The following is a 22,780-nucleotide window of genomic DNA, read 5'->3' on the forward strand; positions in this document are numbered from 1 at the left end:
GCGGCAGCCGTGCCATTTTTAACAGCACTGCTACCGCCAGAGTTGTAATGAGGCCCAATGAAAGCAAGCTGCACCGGGCCTGTAAGAGGCTGCAATATAGAGCATGTACACAGCAGGAACCAGAAAGGGAATGTTCTTTGCTTCTTCAGGAGGAGAAGGGAAATGAGCGGGAATCACCTACAGGAGGGTGCCTAATTTCTAATGGGGAATGACTTCCTTAGAGAGGGACCTGCTGCATAGGCTCCCTTTCTAGCCAATGGGCCTCATTATAAGTTTGCCGGTCTGGGACCTACAGTACCGGTAAGCTTGCCGTTACCGTAGTTGCCGGAACGGCAAACTACGAGTTCTGCTCGCGGGTGCCATTACGGCCACCAGGTCTGTCCTGGCGGCCGTACCAGCACCCGCGAACAGAGCATGTCTGATGCACCGGCACCATTCTGAATGGTGCCGGTGCTACCAACCTCCCCATTCCCATTCAGCCCTATGGGGCCCTATGGGGCTCAAATGGGATTGGGTAGTAAAAGTTTCCAGCCCCTGGCAATGAGGAAATACAGGGTCCGCCAGGGTTGTAATGGCTCTGTATTTCCCCATTGCCAGGGGCCGTAAACATTTGCAAGTTTGGCGGCAGCCGGACGGTTTTACCGGCAAGGCTACCTCCAAACTTGTAATGAGGCCCAATGTCTTATTTCTGATGGGGAAGGAAGGAGTGCAGGACTTTGCTAGCAGATCTTGGAAGAGCTGACCCATGCTTGCTCAGCCCAGGATATTTAGTGACAGGAAGTGATGGTGGTACTTCCGTTTAGAAAACAAATTTGGTAAGATTTCAATTCGATGTGCGATCAGTTAGATGATTGCACATATGAACATAACCGGAAGGAAGTTGAATACGGGGCCGCTTGTGTTGTTCATAAGCTAAAAAGAGAAATGTAAGCAGGAAAGGGGGGAGGAAGGGACACAAAGACACCAGGAGTCACGGTGGAAGAAGGACAGAAGGGAAATCAAATCAAATCTTGAATGCCATGAAATTCCTCATACCTCTCCAGAAGGCTGTGAGAGTTTATGGGTAAAAAATAAAAACCTCTCCACATACCACTTTAAACACACTTACGATCTATCGTCCACCCAAAGTCATGCCTCTATTTGAAGAACAGCTTAGTGATCTACTGGCTCAGATTTGTACCACTAAAGGCCCAGTTATCATCATGGGTGATTTTAACCATTGGGCCAACGACTAACAGGATAAAGCAGGCACCAATCTGATGGATACCATCACCTCCTTTGGCCTTACCCAGTGGATGAAATCCCCCACGCAAAGTAAGGGTCATACCTTAGACTGGCTCCTGTCCCAAAATGCCAATATCTCTGACATCTCGGCCACACCATGTATTTGGTCTGACCACTTTCTTATTCAAGCCAAGATTTAACTACCCTCCCCTCCTAAACTTAATGCCAACCCACGCATCCAGAAAATGTCTCGCAACTTTAAAAATCTAACAGCTCCAAATTTTGCCACACTGCTGTCTTCTAAACTTCAACCCCTTGACAACTTGACAACTTTGTTGACTCCTAGACCGAAACCACAAAGAACACCTGGTTCACTAATGAAATTCTTGTGACCAGACAAGAAAAAAGAGCCCTCGAAAGAGTTTGGAGGAAAGATCCCAACAACAACACTCTAACCAATTACAAAAAATCCATCCTCAATTACAAAAAACTCATCACAGAAGCTAAGGCCACACATTATAACGCAAGGATAGTGAATGCTCAATCCAATACTGGGGAGCTTTTCTAAATTTTAGCGGAGTTCCAAAATCAGCCCCCAATCACTAATAATATCATTAAGGACGATAAATGGTGTCAGGGCATACACGATGCCTTTCTACCCAAGATTGATTCTCACAAAGAAAAAATAAATAAAGCCCTAGGCAATGTAACATCCCCGCAAACCCCCACAGACACTGTTCTGCCCAATACCTGCAAAAACAATATCCCTCAATTCTCTTTCACACACTACACCGAAGATGAAGTACTCAAAATCATAAAGGACCTTAAAGACACGTCCTGTCCTGCTGACGACTGCCCCACAAGCACTCTTAAGGAGTCCTTAGAAATTCTGGTTCCATGGATTACCAAACTGGTCAATCTCTCTTTTGATGAGGGCCTGGTACCGGAACTGTTAAAATCAGCGTGGATTAGACCCTTATTGAAAAAGGAAAATCTTGACCCAGCGAACAAAGACAATTACTGGCCCATTACCAACGTGCCGTATGTTCTCAAGATAATTGACAAACTAGCCTATTTACAGTTACAAGCCCATGTCGAAAAATATAACATCTTAGGTACCCGTCAGTCGGGCTATAGGGCTCGTCACGGGACTGAGACAGCAATGCTAGATCTTAAATCTACCTTAGCTAGCATAGCTGATAATAATCAAGCTGCTTTGCTCATGTTATTAGACCTCTCCGCAGCCTTCGACCTAGTTGATCACAGCTTACTGGTGTCAAGGCTCGGAGAGGTCGCCAACTGCTCCGTAATTGCATCCAGATGGATTGCTTCCTTTCTGGGTCCTAGAATGGTGAGGGTCTGTGTTGGCGATAATCAATCTTCTCCAATATCTCAGACATGCAGAGTTCCTCAGGGCTCCTGTCTATCGCCTCTGCTTTTCAATCTTTATATCCATCCCCTTCTTGACCTCTTAAACAAATTAGGAGTGCAATACACGAACTACGAAGATGATACTCAGGTGGTCTTACAGCTGAGTGGCTCCTATAGCAGCGATACAGTAACCATCAATAAAATATACAAAGCCATACAAGACTGGATGGCCTGCAATTCTCTCGCCCTGAACGACAAAAAAACTGAACTCCTCATCGTGGCATCAAAAAACACTTGGGCGAAACTCGACTCCAACTATGCTAGTTTCCATATTGCCGACAATACCATTCTCGTCCAGAAGAAAGTCAAGACCCTGGGCGTCGTTCTTGACGAAGAACTCTCTATGAAGTCCCATGTCTCCAGCATCAAATCTAGCTGCGGTCTTATAAATAAAAGAATAGGCTATACTCGACCATTCATTTCGGAAGAAAACTGTGCCCTTCTGTCCACTGCATTGATCAATTCAAGATTGGATTATTGCAACAGCCTCCTAGCGGGCACCACAGCCTCCAACATCCAATCACTACAAGTGGCTCAGAATAATGCTGTGCGTAATATCTTTAATCATTCCCGTCGTACACACATCTCCACTTTTAGGAAAAAACTTCACTGGCTTCCCGTTAAACATCGGATAACGCACAAGATATTGACCACGACCCACAAATGCCTCAGCCTCTGGAGTCCTACTTATTTGTCAGCCCGCATTAGCATTAAATCCAACGCGAGAAACCTTTGTTCATCCTCTGCCACTATTCTCAAGCATCCAAAATACAGGACAGCCAAATTTGGAGGTACCACTCTTGACGCTCAAGAACTCCTTGTATGGAACAAACTCCCAGCCCAGACGCGGCAGATCCAGGACTACACTGTATTCAAACGTGCTTTAAAAACCCACTTCTTCAATCTGGAATAACTCTTTGACCCTTCTTCTTTCTCTGCCATGTGTGTCTGTTTGTTTTGTCCAGTTTTATGTGCGCCCTGAGGCCTACGGGCATGTTGGCGCATTACAAGAATTAAAATAAATAAATAAATAAATAACGGAGTGACAAGGATGGAAACAAAGGATAAAGGAAGAGAAGAAAGGAAAAATGGAATGAATGAAAGGAGAATAAATGAAAGATGAAGGTCAGAACTTTTAAAAGAAGGATAGATGGAATCAAGGAAAGAGGGAATCAAGGAAAGATGTAATGAAGGAAATACAAAGAAACAATCAATGAAGCAAAGAAAGTGAACCAGGGAAGGAAAGACAGAAGGAAGAAAAAGGCAAGATAGGATGAAGAACAAAAGATGAAAAGAATGGTGGAAAGATAGAACAAAGGAAATCAAGGGGGAAAGTAGAAACAATGGAATTCATCAAAAAAGAAAGATGGAATGAAGGAAGGAAGGGAAGAAAATATAAGTTGGAATTAAAGAAAGAAAGATGTAATGATGGAAATAATGAAAGACAGAAGGAACACTTAATAAGGCCAGAAGGCTGATGGAAGGTGTGAAAAAAGAAAAAAAGATGGAATGAAGGAAAGCAGCAGGGAAAAATGAGAGAAATAATGGGGATGGAAAGACGAAACGAAGTAAAGAAGGGAGGGCAGCGGCAATTATGGAATGAAGATATAAAGAAAAGAAAGATTGATGTAAAGAGAGAAAAAGAAGCAATGAACAAGTTGTGGAATGAATGAGGCAAAGAAAGAGACAGTAGAATGAAGAAAAATATGAATGACAGAAGGAAATGTGGAAAGTAAGACTGACAAGTAAATCTCGAATGGAGCAGGAAGTAATGATGGAAAATGGAATGACAAAAAGAAGCATAGGTGGAAGTAAAGAAAGAAAGGTGACATGAAGGACAGCGGGAACGAAGGAAAGAAGAAATGGTGGAAGGAAGAAAAGATGGAAAGGGAAAATGAGAGAGAATGAAGGAAAGAAGCAATGCTGGAATGATGGAAAGGTGAAAAGATGGAATTCAGGAAAACAGGAATGAACGAATGAAGAAATTACGGAATGTAGGAAAGTTGTATTAAAAAAACTTGACAGACCTAAGCAAAGAAAGGAAGGAAGGAAGGTAGGAAGGGAGGGAAGGAAAATAAAGGACATAAAGACGGAACTAAGGAAAAAGAAAGGAAAGGTGGAACAGAGGAACGAAGGACATACAAATGGAATGAAGGGAGGGAAGGAAGAAAGGGAAAGAAACATGAATGTAAAGAAAAGAGCAAAATAGAAAATGAAAGATGGAATGATGGAAAGACGGAATGAAGGAAAGATGGACAGGTGAAATGAAGGAAAGATTAAATAAAGATGGAAAGAAGGAAGGAAAGAAAGAAAAGGGAAAAGGAAAGCTTGCATGAACGATGGCCAAAGGAATAAAGGGAACAATGCCAAGGTGGAATGAAGGACAGAAAGATGGAAGCAAAGTAGGTAAGAAGAAAACAATAAAAAGGAAAGCTAGAATGAAGGAAATATGAAATGAAGGAAACATGCAAAGATGGGGAAATGAGAGAAAACGATGGGCTGGAGGGAAGATGAAACGAAGGGAAAGAGGTATAAAGAGGAAAAGGAAAGCAGGAAATAAGGATGGAATGAAGGGAATCAAAGAAAAAAGTGTAGAAGGAATGCTGAAATAAAAGAAAGTTGAAAAGAAAAAGAAAGAAGTGCAACTGAACGGAGGAATAATAAGTGGTAGGGGTGCTGAAATACATTTGGTCAACTTAACAATTGTTTCGTTGGACTTCAGAGTTGAAAGGTGTTCCTTGTAGTTACGTCCATTGCTGATACTTTGTAGCAGTAGCAGCCATTGCCACTGGGGGCCTGTTTCTTATGTAGGCGCAGTGAGCCTGCTAAATAGCAGGCTTCACTGTGCCTTTTATTGACAGCCAGGCGCCACGAATATTTTCAGTTGGGCCTGGGCGTCATCGCAGAGCACAACAGTGCCCTGGCTGCAATCCGCATGTTTCTTTCGAGAACGGGTGGATTGAAGAATCTCTGCAGCACTTTCGTGAAATATATTTTACAGATCATAACAAACAGTGAGAAATCTTCATCAACAACAACATGACAGTTTATGCACATGTTGTTCACTCAATCCTCAGTTTCATTCTCTGTTTTCATCCTAGCGTGTGGCATATTGTCTCTATACATTTGATGTGACGCCCTGATGATGATGATGAATTCCATGTCCACATTTGCTGCAATGCCCTCGTGATGATATTAAATTATCTCAGCACAAATGAAGTCTTGTGCTTTCTTGAAGCTGTCACTGAAGTCAACGTGAAGCACACCCAAGGTGATAAAAGAAAACCTTCCATGAAGTAATGCAAGGCCATACTATGTTTACAACTCTGAGCAAGGAGTGTCTCCAGCAGGCGCTTTTGGGTCATCAGAGATCCGCGATATCTGAGCGTAGCCCTCATCATCGCTCAAAATGCCAATAGAGCTAATGCCTGCAATCTCTTCACCCAAGAATCTGTGATTCTTGTGCCACTCCTCCACATGAACGACACCAATTTGGGGCCGTACTTGAGTGCCAATTTCAGGCAGTTCCGAAAGAGGAGGAGTGCCACAAGAATAGGCCCTTCCTAGCAACCGCCACCCATATTCTGAAAGTGGCGCATTCATTCCGACTTCAGAGGAATGTGCCACCTTCAGAATAAGTGTTAAGTAACGCTTCGAACCCTGATAGTTGTATAACGTTGTTTTCTTCTTTGTAAATCAAGTGTAATCCTATTCATACGGTGTGACAGGAGGCAAGGGCAGCATAAAACAGTGGGAGGGATGGCTGCCTCCAGGAGTTAACTGAAGAGCTCATTGTGGGTCTATCAAACATAACTCTTTTGGTGTTGTCCAAAGTGTCACTGTTGATTACTTCATTGTTTTAAAATAATATGCATCGTGGTTTGCCCCTTAATTGTCTTGCTTTCTTTTATTTCCCCATGACTTTTTACTGATGTTTGTGTTTCTTTCTGGTGATGCTAATTGATGGAGTTAGTCTCTTCTCTGAAACTTCTTTCTGGAGTGTGTGCCTCTTCGCTATGCGTGTCTGAGTAATCCTCATAAGGCAGTTGGATGGGTGGGGCATCTGGGGCACTAGCAGATACTCAGGGCGGCAGTGATTTATGTGTTTGCTGATTTCCAAATCATGGCCCCATGTCTTCACTTTTTAACCCCTCCCCAGATGTCTGCAATCCTTCTCCTTTCACTGATGACATGTCTTTGCGTTTGCATCTGCGGTTTTGCATCCGTGAATTTACATTGGTTTTGTTCGTTTTTCAGGAAACAAGCAAAGCAAGGGGACAGGGGTATGGAAAAAAAGGGGGAGAGGCAGGGGGTTGGACATGCCCCCAGTAAAAAAAGGACCCTTTTACATCGTTTTTGATAGTTTCTCAGGGAACAAGCAAACGATATCTACAAAAGGTAAGGGGTATAGGAAAAAAAAGTCCTGGGGGAAGTAAAAAAAAAAAAGCGATAGGGGAGTACAGGGGCTTGCTACCTCCTTTTTAACAAAAAATATGTAAATCCATAGATGCCAATGTACCGTTGCAGCTACCTAATGATGCAAAAGCATTGATGTAAAGCCATGGACGCCTTTCTCTTGAGTCCTTCCCAGCAGGCACTGCTGCCTTCGTGCATGCTCCTACAATACCCAAGCGCAGGATTCTTTTGAGTAGGAGGGCCAGCAGTACCCCACCTGCTCCCGGGTGGGCTGCACGTTGCTCTCCTCTCCCCTTGTAGATCATTGTGCATCTGTCAGTGCTCCAGTTGTGACTGTATTGCTACTGATCTACCCAATGTGGCCTTCACTTCCCATTTCTCAGGGTTTTCCCAATAGGTAAATCACCATAGCTGTATTGTGGATCTCGCTATTTCAGAAAGGTAATAATGCAAATAAACGGCGCACAATGCAATAAGAAATGCAAATGGAAGTCATCCCTCAAAATACAGTTAGAGTTCTTGCCTGTTAAGGGGGGTTTCTCACACTTTACTATAGTCTGAGACCGGGGTCCCAATGTATAGGATACTGGATGAAAGACTTGATTCACAAATGCCATTGCCTGGAGTTTAATTTGAGCCATGCTTCCTAATCTACCTTGCCTGGCTCCATATGGACTCAAGAGAGGAAGTGGCGCCTACCTGCCCTGCTCTTCCTTGAATTAGGAGTAATCCTTGATATAGTTTACTCGCCTGCCTCTAGCCTTCTGGCGCTCTCTAATCTACCTTGCCTGGTTCCATATGGACTCAAGAGAGGAAGTGGCGCCTACCCGCCCTGCTCTTCCTGGAATTAAGGGTAATCCTTGCTATCGCTTACTTGCTTGCCTCTAGCCTTTTGGCGCTCTCTAATCTACCTTGCCTGGCTCCATATGGACTCAAGAGAGGAAGTGGCGCCTACCCGCCCTGCTCTTCCTGGAATTAGGGGTAATCCTTGGTATTGCTTACTCGCCTGCCTCTAGCCTTTTGGCGCCCTCTAATCTACCTTGCCTGGTTCCATATGGACACAAGAGAGGAAGTGGCACCTACCCGCCTCGCTCTTCCTGGAATTAGGGGTAATCCTTGCTATAGCTTACTCGCTTGCCTCTAGCCTTCTGGCGCCCTCTAATCTACCTTGCCTGGCTCCATATGGACTCAAGAGAGGAAGTGGCACCTACCCTCCTCGCTCTTCCTGGAATTAGGGGTAATCCTTGCTATAGCTTACTCGCCTGCCTCTAGCCTTTTGGCGCTCTCTAATCTACCTTGCATGGCTCCATATGGACTCAAGAGAGGAAGTGGCGCCTACCCGCCCTGCTCTTCCTTGAATTAGGAGTAATCCTTGATATAGTTTACTCGCCTTCCTCTAGCCTTCTGGCGCTCTCTAATCTACCTTGCCTGGTTCCATATGGACTCAAGAGAGGAAGTGGCGCCTACCCGCCCTGCTCTTCCTTGAATTAGGAGTAATCCTTGATATAGTTAACTCGCCTTCCTCTAGCCTTCTGGCGCTCTCTAATCTACCTTGCCTGGTTCCATATGGACTCAAGAGAGGAAGTGGCGCCTACCCGCCCTGCTCTTCCTGGAATTAGGGGTAATCCTTGCTATAGCTTACTTGCTTGCTTCTAGCCTTTTGGCGCTCCCTAATCTACCTTGCCTGGCTCCATATGGACTCAAGAGAGGAAGTGGCGCCTACCCGCCCTGCTCTTCCTGGAATTAGGGGTAATCCTTGGTATTGCTTACTCGCCTGCCTCTAGCCTTTTGGCGCCGTCTAATCTACCTTGCCTGGCTCATTATGGACTCAAGAGAGGAAGTGGCACCTACCCGCCCTGCTCTTCCTGGAATTAGGGGTAATCCTTGCTATAGTTTACTCGCCTCCCTCTAGACTTGTGTAGCTCTCTAATCTACCTTGCCTGGCTCCATATGGACTCAAGAGAGGAAGTGGCTCCTACCCGCCCTGCTCTTCCTGGAATTAGGGGTAATCCTGGAATTAGGGGTAATCCTTGGTATAGTTTACTTGCCTGCCTCTAGCCTTCTGGCGCTTTCTAATCTACCTTACCTGGCTCCATATGGACTCAAGAGAGGAAGTGGTGCCTACCCGTCATGCTCTTCCTGGAATTAGGGTTAATCCTTGGTATAGTTTACTCGCCTCCCTCTAGACTTGTGGTGCTCACTAATCTACCTTGCCTGGCTCCACATGGACTCAAGGGAGGAAGTGGCACCTACCCGCCCTGCTCTTCCTTGAATTAGGAGTAATCCTTGGTATAGTTTACTTGCCTTCCTCTAGCCTTCTGGCGCTCTCTAATCTACCTTGCCTGGCTCCATATGGACTCAAGTGAGGAAGTGGTGCCTACCCGTCATGCTCTTCCTGGAATTAGGGTTAATCCTTGGTATAGTTTACTCGCCTCCCTCTAGACTTGTGGAGCTCTCTAATCTACCTTGCCTGGCTCCATATGGACTCAAGAGAGGAAGTGGCACCTACCCGCCCTGCTCTTCCTGGAATTAGGGGTAATCCTTGGTATTGCTTATTCGCCTGCCTCTAGCCTTTTGGCGCCCTCTAATCTACCTTGCCTGGCTCATTATGGACTCAAGAGAGGAAGTGGCGCCTACCCGCCCTGCTCTTCCTGGAATTAGGGGTAATCCTTGCTATAGCTTACTTGCTTGCTTCTAGCCTTTTGGCGCTCTCTAATCTACCTTGCCTGGCTCCATATGGACTCAAGAGAGGAAGTGGCGCCTACCCGCCCTGCTCTTCCTGGAATTAGGGGTAATCCTTGGTATTGCTTACTCGCCTGCCTCTAGCCTTTTGGCGCCGTCTAATCTACCTTGCCTGGCTCATTATGGACTCAAGAGAGGAAGTGGCACCTACCCGCCCTGCTCTTCCTGGAATTAGGGGTAATCCTTGCTATAGTTTACTCGCCTCCCTCTAGACTTGTGTAGCTCTCTAATCTACCTTGCCTGGCTCCATATGGACTCAAGAGAGGAAGTGGCTCCTACCCGCCCTGCTCTTCCTGGAATTAGGGGTAATCCTGGAATTAGGGGTAATCCTTGGTATAGTTTACTTTCCTGCCTCTAGCCTTCTGGCGCTTTCTAATCTACCTTACCTGGCTCCATATGGACTCAAGAGAGGAAGTGGTGCCTACCCGTCATGCTCTTCCTGGAATTAGGGTTAATCCTTGGTATAGTTTACTCGCCTCCCTCTAGACTTGTGGTGCTCACTAATCTACCTTGCCTGGCTCCACATGGACTCAAGGGAGGAAGTGGCACCTACCCGCCCTGCTCTTCCTTGAATTAGGAGTAATCCTTGGTATAGTTTACTTGCCTTCCTCTAGCCTTCTGGCGCTCTCTAATCTACCTTGCCTGGCTCCATATGGACTCAAGAGAGGAAGTGGTGCCTACCCGTCATGCTCTTCCTGGAATTAGGGTTAATCCTTGGTATAGTTTACTCGCCTCCCTCTAGACTTGTGGAGCTCTCTAATCTACCTTGCCTGGCTCCATATGGACTCAAGAGAGGAAGTGGCACCTACCCGCCCTGCTCTTCCTGGAATTAGGGGTAATCCTTGGTATTGCTTATTCGCCTGCCTCTAGCCTTTTGGCGCCCTCTAATCTACCTTGCCTGGCTCATTATGGACTCAAGAGAGGAAGTGGCACCTACCCGGCCTGCTCTTCCTGGAATTAGGGGTAATCCTTGCTATAGCTTACTTGCTTGCCTCTAGCCTTTTGGCGCTCTCTAATCTACCTTGCCTGGCTCCATATGGACTCAAGAGAGGAAGTGGCGCCTACCCGCCCTGCTCTTCCTGGAATTAGGGGTAATCCTTGGTATAGTTTACTCACCTGCCTCTAGCCTTCTGGCGCTCTCTAATCTGCCTTGTCTGGCTCCATATGGACTCAAGAGAGGAAGTGGCGCCTATTCGCCGTGCTCTTCCTTGAATTAGGGGTAATCCTTGGTATAGCTTACTCGCCTGCCTCTAGCCTTTCTGCGCTCTCTAATTTACCTTGCCTGGCTCCATATGGACTCAAGAGAGGAAGTGGCGCCTACCCACCCTGCTCTTCCTGGAATTAGGGGTAATCCTTGGTATAGCTTACTTGCTTGCCTCTAGCCTTCTGGAGCTCTCTAATCTATCTTGCCTGGCTCCATATGGACTCAAGAGAGGAAGTGGTGCCTACCCGCGCTGCTCTTCCTGGAATTACAGGTAATCCTTGGTATAGCTTACTTGCCTGCCTCTAGCCTTCTGGCGCTCTCTAATCTACCTTGCCTGGCTCCATATGGACTCAAGAGAAAAAGTGGCGCCTACCCGCCCTACTATTCCTGGAATTAGGGGTAATCCTTGGTATAGTTTACTTGCCTGCCTATAGCCTTCTGGCGCTCTCTAATCTACCTTGCCCGGCTCCATATGGGCTCAAGAGAGGAAGTGGTGCCTACCCGCCCTGCTCTTCCTTGAATTAGGAGTAATCTTTGATATAGTTTACTCGCCTGCCTCTAGCCTTCTGGCGCTCTCTAATCTACCTTGCCTGGCTCCATATGGACTCAAGAGAGGAAGTGGCGCCTACCCGCCCTGCCCTTCCTGGAATTAGGGGTAATCCTTGGTATAGTTGACTCGCCTCCCTCTAGACGTGTGTAGCTCTCTAATCTACCTTGCCCGGCTCCATATGGACTCAAGAGAGGAAGTGGTGCCTTCCCGCCCTGCTCTTCCTGGAATTAGGGGTAATCCTTGGTATAGTTTACTCGCCTGCCTCTAGACTTCTGAAGCTCTCTAATCTACCTTGCCTGGCTCCATATGGATTTAAGAGAGGAAGTGGTGCCTACCTGCCCTGCTCTTCCTGGAATTAGGGGTAATCCTTGCTATAGCTTACTTGCTTGCCTCTAGCCTTTTGCCGCTCTCTAATCTATCTTGCCAGGCTCCATATGGACTCAAGAGAGGAAGTGGCGCCTACCCGCCCTGCTCTTCCTGGAATTAGGGGTAATCCTTGGTATAGTTTACTCGCCTGCCTCTAGCCTTCTGGCGCTCTCTAATCTACCTTGCCTGGCTCCATATGGACTCAAGAGAGGAAGTGGCGCCTACCCGCCCTGCTCTTCCTGGAATTAGGGGTAATCCTTGGTATAGTTTACTCGCCTGCCTCTAGCCTTCTGGCGCTCTCTAATTTACCTTGCCTGGCTCCATATGGGCTCAAGAGAGGAAGTGGCGCCTACCCGCCCTGCTCTTCCTGGAATTAGGGGTAATCCTTGGTATAGTTTACTCACCTGCCTCTAGCCAACTGGCACTCTCTAATCTACCTTGCCTGGCTCCATATGGACTCAAGAGAGCAAGTGGCACCTACCCGCCCTGCTCTTCCTGGAATTAGGGGTAATCCTTGGTATAGTTTACTTGCCTGCCTCTAGCCTTCTGGCGCTCTCTAATCTACCTTGCCTGGCTCCATATGGACTCAAGAGAGGAAGTGGTGCCTACCTGCCCTTCTCTTCCTTGAATTAGGGCTAACCCTTGGTATAGTTTACTTGCCTGCCTCTAGCCTTCTGGCGCTCTCTAATCTACCTTGCCTGGCTCCATATGGACTCAAGAGGGGAAGTGGCGCCTACCCGCCCTGCCCTTCCTGGAATTAGGGGTAATCCTTGGTATAGTTTACTCGCCTCCCTCTAGACTTCTGAAGCTCTCTAATCTACCTTGCCTGGCTCCATATGGACTCAAGAGAGGAAGTGGCGCCTACCCGCCCTGCCCTTCCTGGAATTAGGGGTAATCCTTGGTATAGTTTACTCGCCTCCCTCTAGACTTCTGAAGCTCTCTAATCTACCTTGCCTGGCTCCATATGGACTCAAGAGAGGAAGTGGTGCCTACCTGCCCTGCTCTTCCTTGAATTAGGGGTAACCCTTGGTATAGTTTACTTGCCTGCCTCTAGCCTTCTGGCGCTCTCTAATCTACCTTGCCTGGGTCCATATGGACACAAGAGAGGAAGTGGTGCCTACCCGCCCTGCCCTTCCTGGAATTAGGGGTAATCCTTGGCATAGTTTACTCGCCTCCCTCTAGACATGTGTAGCTCTCTAATCTACCTTGCCTGGCTCCATATGGACCCAAGAGAGGAAGTGCTGCCTACACGCCCTGCTCTTCCTGGAATTAGGGGTAATCCTTGGTATAGTTTACTCGCCTGCCTCTAGCCTTCTGGCGCTCTCTAATCTACCTTGCCTAGCTCCATATGGATTTAAGAGAGGAAGTGGCGCCTATCCACTGTGCTCTTCCTTGAATTAAGGGTAATCCTTGGTATAGCTTACTCGCCTGCCTCTAGCCTTCTGGCGCTCTCTAATTTACCTTGCCTGGCTCCCTATGGACTCAAGAGAGGAAGTGGCGCCTACCCGCCCTGCTCTTCCTGGAATTAGGGGTAATCCTTGGTATAGCTTACTTGCCTGCCTCTAGCCTTCTGGCGCTCTCTAATCTACCTTGTCTGGCTCCATATGGACTCAAGAGAAAAAGTGGCGCCTACCCGCCGTCCTATTCCTGGAATTAGGGGTAATCCTTGGTATAGTTTACTTGCCTGCCTCTAGCCTTCTGGCACTCTCTAATTTACCTTGCCTGGCTCCATATGGACTCAAGAGAGGAAGTGGCGCCTACCCGCCCTGCTCTTCCTGGAATTAGGGGTAATCCTTGGTATAGTTTACTCACCTGCCTCTAGCCAACTGGCACTTTCTAATCTACCTTGCCTGGCTCCATATGGACACAAGAGAGGAAGTGGCATCTACCCGTCCTGCTCTTCCTGGAATTAGGGGTAATCCTTGCTATATCTTACTTGCTTGCCTCTAGCCTTTTGGCGCTCTATAATCTACCTTGCCTGGCTCCATATGGACTCAAGAGAGGAAGTGGCGCCTACCCGCCCTGCTCTTCCTGGAATTAGGGGTAATCCTTGGTATTGCTTACTTGCCTACCTCTAGCCTTCTGGCGCTCTCTAATCTACCTTGCCTGGCTCCATATGGACTCAAGAGAGGAAGTGGCGCCTACCCGCCCTGCTCTTCCTGGAATTAGGGGTAATCCTTGGTATTGCTTACTTGCCTGCCTCTAGCCTTCTGGCGCTCTCTAATCTACCTTGTCTGGCTCCGTATGGACTCAAGAGAGGAAGTGGCACCTACCCGCCATGCTCTTCCTGGAATTAGGGGTAATCCTTGGTATATCTTACTCGCCTGCCTCTAGCCTTCTGCCGCTCTCTTCTCCCCTCCTGATATGTCCATTCCTTTCACCACTGCGTGCATCTATCTCTCGTTCTCTAGCCCTCTCCTTCTACCTGTCTTCTTATATCTCTGTGTCACAAGTTCTGACCTCTGCTCTATACCTGATGCCCTCTCTGTGTCTTTGCTTCCCCCTCCTCTCTCATGCGCCTTCGAAGATCTGCCTCTCCGCTCCCCCTTGTTGGTATATGTGGACTCACTCTGTCTGCTGTGTGAATGTTTCTGCTCTCCCTTAATTCCGGCCTCTCTTTATCTTTGCTATTTTCAGTTCAGGATGGCTTTCCAATGACCAGGCGCTTTTCTAAACCAGAATACCAACAATTCTTTTCAGGGATGCACAAAAAGTCTCTGGAGGCCGCAGTCGAGACGGGAAGAAAGCCCGAAACAGAGCACCCATCCCTCACCAAAGCCAGCAGAGAGGAGGCGGAGGAGAGGACGCCGGACACCACCACTCCCATTTCCAAGGAGGAGATGCGGGAGCACAGCATTGCAGCACTGCGGGCCAAGGCACAGGAGCACAGCGCCAAAGTGCTGGGGACGGTATCCAGTGACGTGGCCAGCAGGCAACTAGAGCTGGACGACGAGGAGAAGTGCGAGAGGCGTCTTGAGAACTCACACTCATTGCACGAGGAGGACAAGATGATGCAGTGATGGAGAGCAGATGCCATAGACTGAATGAAGGATGGGAATGTGGGGAACTCCCTCCCAGGGACTATCCGGGGTGCTCCATCCTATTGGGTGTTTGGGTATGAGGTACACAAGAGGTCCAACTAAGACCTTCTACAACGTGTGGGGCACTGCACCAACCACACCTTTACCAAGGACCACTTTCACACCTGTACCCCTCCAAAGGGCGAGACTACACCTTATAAGTGTAACACAGACCCCCTGGGCTCTCCTCCCAAAGCGGGGGTGTCTCTCCCCTCCTGAAAGCTAGGGGTGTGACCTCGAGCTTCTATCTGCAAGGCAATACAGAGCAGGAAGAAGTACTTCCAGAGAGGAGAAGATTGCACTTCTCTGCCAAGCACTTATCCAAGGAACAGGTAGGCAGGACCCTCTTTCACTGTGCAGGCAGCAGGCTTCCAGGGAGGGGAATTCAGATGCTCGCCGCCCTGCTCCGCCAGGTCCTTGCGCTGAGCTCCCCCGAGCCTGGTGACATTGGGCCTCTTCTTGGTATCAGTCCTGCAGCTGACGTCAGACCTCCTGCCACACTTTCAGCATCTATTTCTGTTCCCTGGGTGTTCCATGGCTGCCGGCTCCACATGAGAGCAGACGATTCCTTTCCCCCCAAAGAGCCGTGCTGTGGCACTACCTGTGTGAGCTCTATGGCAGAGGGGCAGTGGCGAAGGCTGCCGATCAATGCAGTGTCCCCAGGGCAGTGGGACAACATTCTTTGGGAAGGATCAACAAAGACGAACCAATGCCCCTGGTACCCAGGGTTGCTACAGACCCCTTCGGGGCCTTCAGTTCCTGGGCCCGAACATAGACAACTGCAGACATTCTGGGGTGCCACGGTGCCCTTTAACACCCGCCAGCATACATCGATGCCAGTGTAAAAACGAACCATTCCTCTATACTCTAGGAACAATCACTTTTAAATACACAGCCACGGTGTATACATTGCTACAATACCAAAGGCTTCAGCCTATCGCCGCGATCTGCAGCTGTGCAGCATCTGTCAAGAATTCCACGTTAAAGTAGCCATATATTCAATGTCTCCCCTTTGCCCCCAGGCGGCATTGGTGGGACTTGCCTCCCGAGTTTCACTGATTAACCCAGAGTTTCTCAATGGCTGTAAATAGCCACCCTCAAAAACGAGCCTGATTATTTTTTAAGAGAATTTGGGCAACACAAAAAGCATATTTCTGTTACATCTCTGCAGTGTAATAAACAACGACGTTAGCGTATGGACAACCATAGGAACTCATGTCCATGTATCCATGTATTGGTAATGGCTCAGCACCTGGAACCTGGCACCCCCCCCCACCCACACACACACACTCTGCCACTCACACCCATATGCATACACAACTGCTCGTACACATTGATACCCGGCCCCACATATAGGTGCCCCCTCCAGCTCAATGATGGTGACATCCTTTCACTTACAACCCCCATCCACCCCCACACCCACAAACATGTGCACACCCAGCTTCTCGTACACATGAATGCCCGGCCCCACATACAGGTGTCCCCTCCAGCTCACCGATGGTGATATCCTTTCACTAACAAACCCCCCATCTCTCCTCTCACACACTCGCCCACCCACAAACATGTGCACACAGAGCTACTCGTACACATTGATGCCTGGCCCCACATATAGGTGCCCCCTCCAGCTCACAGACTATCCCCATACTTTCCCTGACAAGCCCCACGACACACACACGCACACAGACTCGCCCACCCGCAAACACATGCACTTTAATGCCCGGCCCCAAAACATTTGCCCCCTTATGCTCACAGATGGTGCCCATTCCTTCCCTATCATGCCACCCCATACACAAACAGACCCACTCACAAACACATGCACACTCAGCCACTCATACACACTGATGCCTGGCCCCACATCCAGCTCAAAGAGGGTCCCATTCTTTCACTAACACCTCCACACACACCCACACGCAAACACATGCACACACAGCTACACAGGCACATTAATGACCGGCTCCACATACAGGTGCCCCCTCCTTCTCACTGATGGTGCCATTCTTTCACCAACAACCCCCGACCTCCCCCCAGACACACAACCTTGCCACCCACAAACACATGCACACGCTAATCGTACACACTGATGCCTGGCCCCACATACAGTCCCCGCCCAGCTCACAGATGGCCAGTCTTTCACTAACAAGCCCGCAACACACTCACACAAACACATGCGCACACAGGTACTAATACACATAAATGCCTAGTCCCACATAAAGGTGCCCCGACCAGCTCACAAGTTGTGCCAATTTTTTCCCAAACATGCCGAGCGACATACACACACCTACTCAACCTCCCCCACACACATGCACACTCAGCCACTCATACACACTGATGCCTGGCCCCACATCCAGCTCAAAGAGGGCCCCATTCTTTCACTAACACCTCCACACAATATGCAAACACATGCACACACAGCTACTCGTACACAGTGATTTCTGGCCCCACCTGCAGGTGTCCGCTCCTGCTCACTGATGGTGCCATTCTTTCACTAACAAGCCCCACAACACACTCGCACAAACACATGCACACACAGGTACTCGTACACATGAATGCCTAGTCCCACATAAAGGTGCCACGTCCAGCTCACAAGTCGTGCCCATTTTTTCTCAAACATGCCGAGCGACATACACACAGCTACTCAACCACACACACATGCACACTCAGCCACTCATACACACTGATGCCTGGCCCTACATACAGAGTCCCCGTTCAGCTGAAAGAGTGTGCCCATTATTTCACTAACACCTCCACACACACACCCACACGCACGCAAACACATGCACACACAGCTGCCCTTGCACATTAATGACCAGCCCCACATACAGGTGCCCTCTCGAGCTCACTGATGGTGCCATTCTTTCACTAACAAGGCCCCCCAACACACACGCCCACCCACAAACACATGCACACGCTAATCGTACACATTGATGCCTGGACCCACATGCAGGCACCCCATCCAGCTCACAGATGGTGGCCATTCGCCAATAACAAGCCCCGCAATACACTCACATAAACACATGCACACACAGCTACTCGTACACAGTGATTTCTGGCCCCACATGCAGGTGCCCCCTCCAGCTCACAGAGGGGGCCCGTTCTCTCACTACCAAGCCTCCCAACACACACACATTGATGTCTATTTCTGTGCACACTCGGAAGGCAGGCAACAATAAAATCCAATGCAGATACACGTGACAGCAACGGAGTCGGCCATATTTGGAAGGTGCTGCTACACGATGAAACACTGGCACCGAAAATAAGATGTCAATTCACTTCCGAAGGCGCTTCTTTTGATGGGACAGTATATTATGTACATACACGTATCTTGATGGTGCCCAAAGACTTGTTTCAATAAGGGCAAATGCATTCACTGTAAAGAACCTCTAACATATTTCATTAATGACACCATTTTGCTTTTCAGTGTTCGTGGGCTCTCCTGTGAAGCATATCTGCACAGTTTTCATGCACTTGCCATTTCATTTTTTTGATTTTAGCAGTTTCAACCTAAGGAGTTTTTTGTGATGTGTGTTTTGAGTAGGGCAATTTAAAATAATGTCTGTGCCACTTCATTTGCCATAATGGTTATATTCTGGGGCATTTACACTGGTAGTTCGGGATTCTGCCTTAAGATATTATGTAGTAAAAGTATGAAAAAAATGATGAAATGTCTCTGATTAGGTTCAAAATCTCTCCAGTCTGCGGATCCTACTTAGGAATGACCGAGAGAGCACTGTAGCCATTATGAGTCAATAATGAAATTCCTGAGGAACCTCCATGCAATGTCCCTAAATCCGTCACGCCAACATCCAGCAAGAAAGGACCAGGACTAGGCGCCTCCCACAGCAAAGGAATATTCTCACTTTTCCTTAAGCGTATTGTTCTCACAGGACACATGTCCACCAGGGCCATTGTCCCATCACTGCCTCCTAATATTGCCACACCGTTTTACCTGCCAGTAAGTATCACGTGACGGGAAGGTGACCTCTAAAAGCCATATGTTGAGCGGCTCACCACTGCATCCGAACATCAAGCAAATCTCGTTTTGCAAGCGGCAGTCTTCTGCCCAAGCGGAGGGGTGGAGTGGGTTGCGGGGGGGAGGGGGCTACTTCCCCGTACTTGGATGTGGCTGAGTCTCTGGCACTTGGGAGCAGTTAGAGGATGCTTCCCTTCACTGGTGATGCCCAGTGGAGGTTAGGAAGGGTGGGAGGTAAGAAACCAGAGCCAGTGCCTCCATCCACAGGCTCCAATAGCCTCTGTGAAGTCATCTCCTGCCGTGCACCTGGTGCACAGCCTGTGATCTCAACTGGAATAGAGTAGTGAGGGACGCGAATAGGCGCAGTAGATTATTCAGGAGGGGGCCTTCCAAGCCCACTGATCCACTGTCCCGGCAGCACAGATCCAGACTGCCCCGGCAGCACAGATCCAGTATCCAGCAGCACAGACCCAGACTGCCCTGACAGCACAAATCCAGACTGCCCCGGCAGCACAGATCCAGACTGCCCCGGCAGTACAGACACAGACTGCCCCGGCAGCACAGACCCAGACTGCCCCAGCAGCACAAATCCAGTCTGCCCCAGCAGCACAGACCCAGACTGCCCCGGCAGCACAAATCCAGACTGCCCCGGCAGCACAGACCCAGACTGCCGCAGCAGCACAGACCCAGACTGCCCCGGCAGCACAGACCCAGACTGCCGCAGCAGCACAGACCCAGACTGCCCTGGCAGCACAAATCCAGACTGCCCCGGCAACACAGAGCCAGACTGCCCCGGCAGCACAGACACAGACTGCCCCGGCAGCACAGACCCAGACTGCCCCAGCAGCACAAATCCAGTCTGCCCCAGCAGCACAGACCCAGACTGCCCCGGCAGCACAGATCCAAACTGCCCTGGCAGCACAGATCCAGACTGCCCCAGCAGCACAGACCCAGACTGCCCCGGCAGCACAGATCCAGACTGCCCCGGCAGCACAGATCCAGACTGCCCCCGGCAACACAGATCCAGTATCCAGCAGCACAGACCCAGACTGCCCCAGCAGCACTGATCCAGTATCTGGCAGCAGCTTCCTTGAACTCATACACATGCCCACCCCCTTCCTTTCACGCATAGCTTCCCTTGCATACTAATCAGCAATCCTGTGCACTTAGCACTACGTTCATACTTATTGCCCCCTCTGATGCCCCCTACGCGCAGATGTCTTCCTTAAGGCACACAGACTGGGCCTTATGCATAATGGTGCCCTCACCCCACGAAGATTGAATCATTTACACCTGACACGTCCCTCACAGAAATTGTTCCCCAACACACACGTCCCCCAAGCAAGACTTATCACAGACACACATGTCTTCCTTCACCCACAAAACCCTTCCTGCACACACAGAGGAAGCCTCCCTCATATTGATGGGAGACCCTCTTATACAAAGATGATGCCAACTCGCATATGATATGATCGGGGATCGAACCTGTGGTGCTCCGTGTCGTTTTGCTTCCAAGGCGAGCACGTTTCCCTGAGCTATCCTCTCAAAAATCTTTAGTTTTGTTTCCTTACATAGATGCCCATTCCACACACAAGTGACTCACCTGCACATGGATAGGCCCTCTCACAGAATGATGACCCCTCCAGCCCACCCACATACACTTCTCCCAAGCCTCTCACACAGTCAAACCCCCCATCCCTCCCTCCTGATTCTTAGGGTAGTAACTACATTTCAGCTATTGTACCTCTGTGAACCCCTCTGTGCCTCAGCCATTGTCCTCACACGCACAGTTTGCCTAGAGAAGTCCTCTATTTTGGGGTTCCTATATGTTTGCTGCCATCTTTACATTCCGGGTTTTACTGGAGGCTCTATCTATACTCTTTGTAAGGTTGTTGAAGCTCCTTTTGTTGCTATATTGTTGTGAGTTGTTAATCGTGTCCCTTTTGTACAAACTGTAAATAAATAACGTTAGCAAAGACATTGGTAGACTCTGAATCTGTCCGGACATGTATTGCATAGGACCCTGTGATTTCTCTGGCACTCTCTGTGCAAATATCTAAAAAAAAAATGAAGAGGATTGGTTGGCTGTCTACCCTACAATTGCTTTGACCCATACATGCGCTTCATAACCCAATCTCTCAACTTTACTCTTCTGTCAGCCTGCTCCAGTATGTGTCTCGTTCCCACAGCCCCATTGTTAAACATTACACTCAGCTGTGTAAAATGGCCTTTGGGCACTGTCCTATATATGTAATGCTCTTAAGGTGTCTGTGCTTTGAAACTGAGCATTTGCACAGCCATCGTAGACCTGGCTAAAATTCTGAACAGGTAAAAGGTAGGACGCTGTAACTGATTTTGCAGCATTGTATCCTCACATCCAAGGAGTAAAGCTGGCCAAATTGGTTTATATGGTTCAGTGTTACAAACATTATAAAGTTAGGGTGATTATTGTGAAAAAATGAAATGAGAAGCAAGCCCACTATGCACTACATCCTTAGTGATCCAAGTACGCAATACTTTTATCGCAGACATATTTGCCAAATATAAAGATCTATACTCATTCCTATGTTCCCAAAATGCTCTTTGATTTTATGCAAAGCAGGATGGATCCCTTACTGGTGTTTTTTTGCCCCCTTTCCTTTTCTTATGTGGTAATTCGAAAGAGTACAATAGTAGTGATATGATATGATGATATGATATGGCATTTATAACACACCTATACACAACTGTTTCAAGGCGCGACGAGGCAAGGGAGGGGGAACAGAGGGAAGACAGACAACAATCCTACTAGTCCAGGTGTCATGCAGATTGTGCAAGTGCATGGGAAGGTGAAGGAGGAGAAGTGCAGGGGGGAAGGGGCAGAGGACAATGCAGTACATGGGATAAGAAAATGAATAAACAATAAGTAAAAGTACGGCCAGCAGGTGGCAAGTGCAAGGGTAAACGCAGACGTCAGATGTCAAGTGCTGGTAGTGGGACTGTAGGGATACAGAAAACAGTCCCCAAGTGCGGGGGTTGCCAGGAAGGCAGTGCAGGAGTGCAACTGGCGGGGGAGGGGACCTGGGCCCGAGATCAGTATTAGCCAGGAAGTTAGCAAGGGAAAGGAGGAGAAAAAGCAGACGCAAAGAGAAAGGTTTTGAGGTTCTTCCGGAACAGAAGATCATTCTCGTCAAGTTTCAGGGAGGCACCAAACTGTCCATCTTGTAATGATAACCGTCTATCAGAGAATAATGTATGTGGAAATTCCATGTTTTGATAATGTGCTTTGCACACTGAGACACGTGTAATGTTCTTATTATGATTAAAATATATACTGCAAGCGATCATTAGAAATGAACATTTTAAATAGAATTAAGAACCAGCTTGTAATGTGAGAACAATTAAATAAGTCGTTATTCTTGTTTTTTTAATAGATACTTTTACAAAAATCACAGCCCGGGCCCCTTCGAGGTATTTTTCTTCTGATCATGCACCTGTCAGCAATGGCTGGGGTGGCACTAGCAAACTTGCACCTGACAACACGACTCTTCACATAGGAAGAGACAAAGACAAAGCGTGAGAGAGGCAGAGGTACAAAGAGAGCACACAGAGAGCTAGAAATGGGAGAGTGAGAGCGAAAGAGAGCGAGCGAGTACTGCAGCATACTGCTTAGAAGAGCGTCTGCAGGACAAAGCACTGGAGGAGAAATGGACATGGAGGGAGCTGGGATCAATCAGTCCATTGCTCAACAGAAACTCTGTTTACATTTCCCCTTCTGTGTTTTCCTTGTTCACTCCTCTTCCCAATGGCGGACCTAT

At 48.3% G+C, this 22,780-nt stretch overlaps 1 protein-coding gene across 3 annotated transcripts in view; it reads left to right on the forward strand.

Annotated features, from left to right (window-relative positions):
- VSX2 (visual system homeobox 2) overlaps window positions 1-22,306 on the forward strand; it is a 305,895-nt gene extending 283,589 nt beyond the window's left edge. The window contains exons 1-2 of one of the 3 annotated variants that reach the window (XR_011283759.1): window positions 2,168-7,053; window positions 14,634-14,768. Coding sequence is in view for 2 of the 3 variants with exons in the window: in XM_069637612.1 (XP_069493713.1) it covers window positions 14,571-14,953 (383 nt within the window). In the remaining variant the exon portion in view is untranslated. Of the gene's footprint in view, window positions 1-2,167; window positions 7,054-14,570 lie in introns of those variants that run through there. The other 2 variants (XM_069637612.1, XM_069637613.1) reach the window with 2 other exon arrangements.
- Window positions 22,307-22,780: the final 474 nt, after the last annotated feature.

Source organism: Ambystoma mexicanum, chromosome 14 (assembly GCF_040938575.1).
Source record: "Ambystoma mexicanum isolate Mex_15411 chromosome 14, UKY_AmexF1_1, whole genome shotgun sequence".
NCBI classification, from domain to species: domain Eukaryota; kingdom Metazoa; phylum Chordata; class Amphibia; order Caudata; family Ambystomatidae; genus Ambystoma; species Ambystoma mexicanum.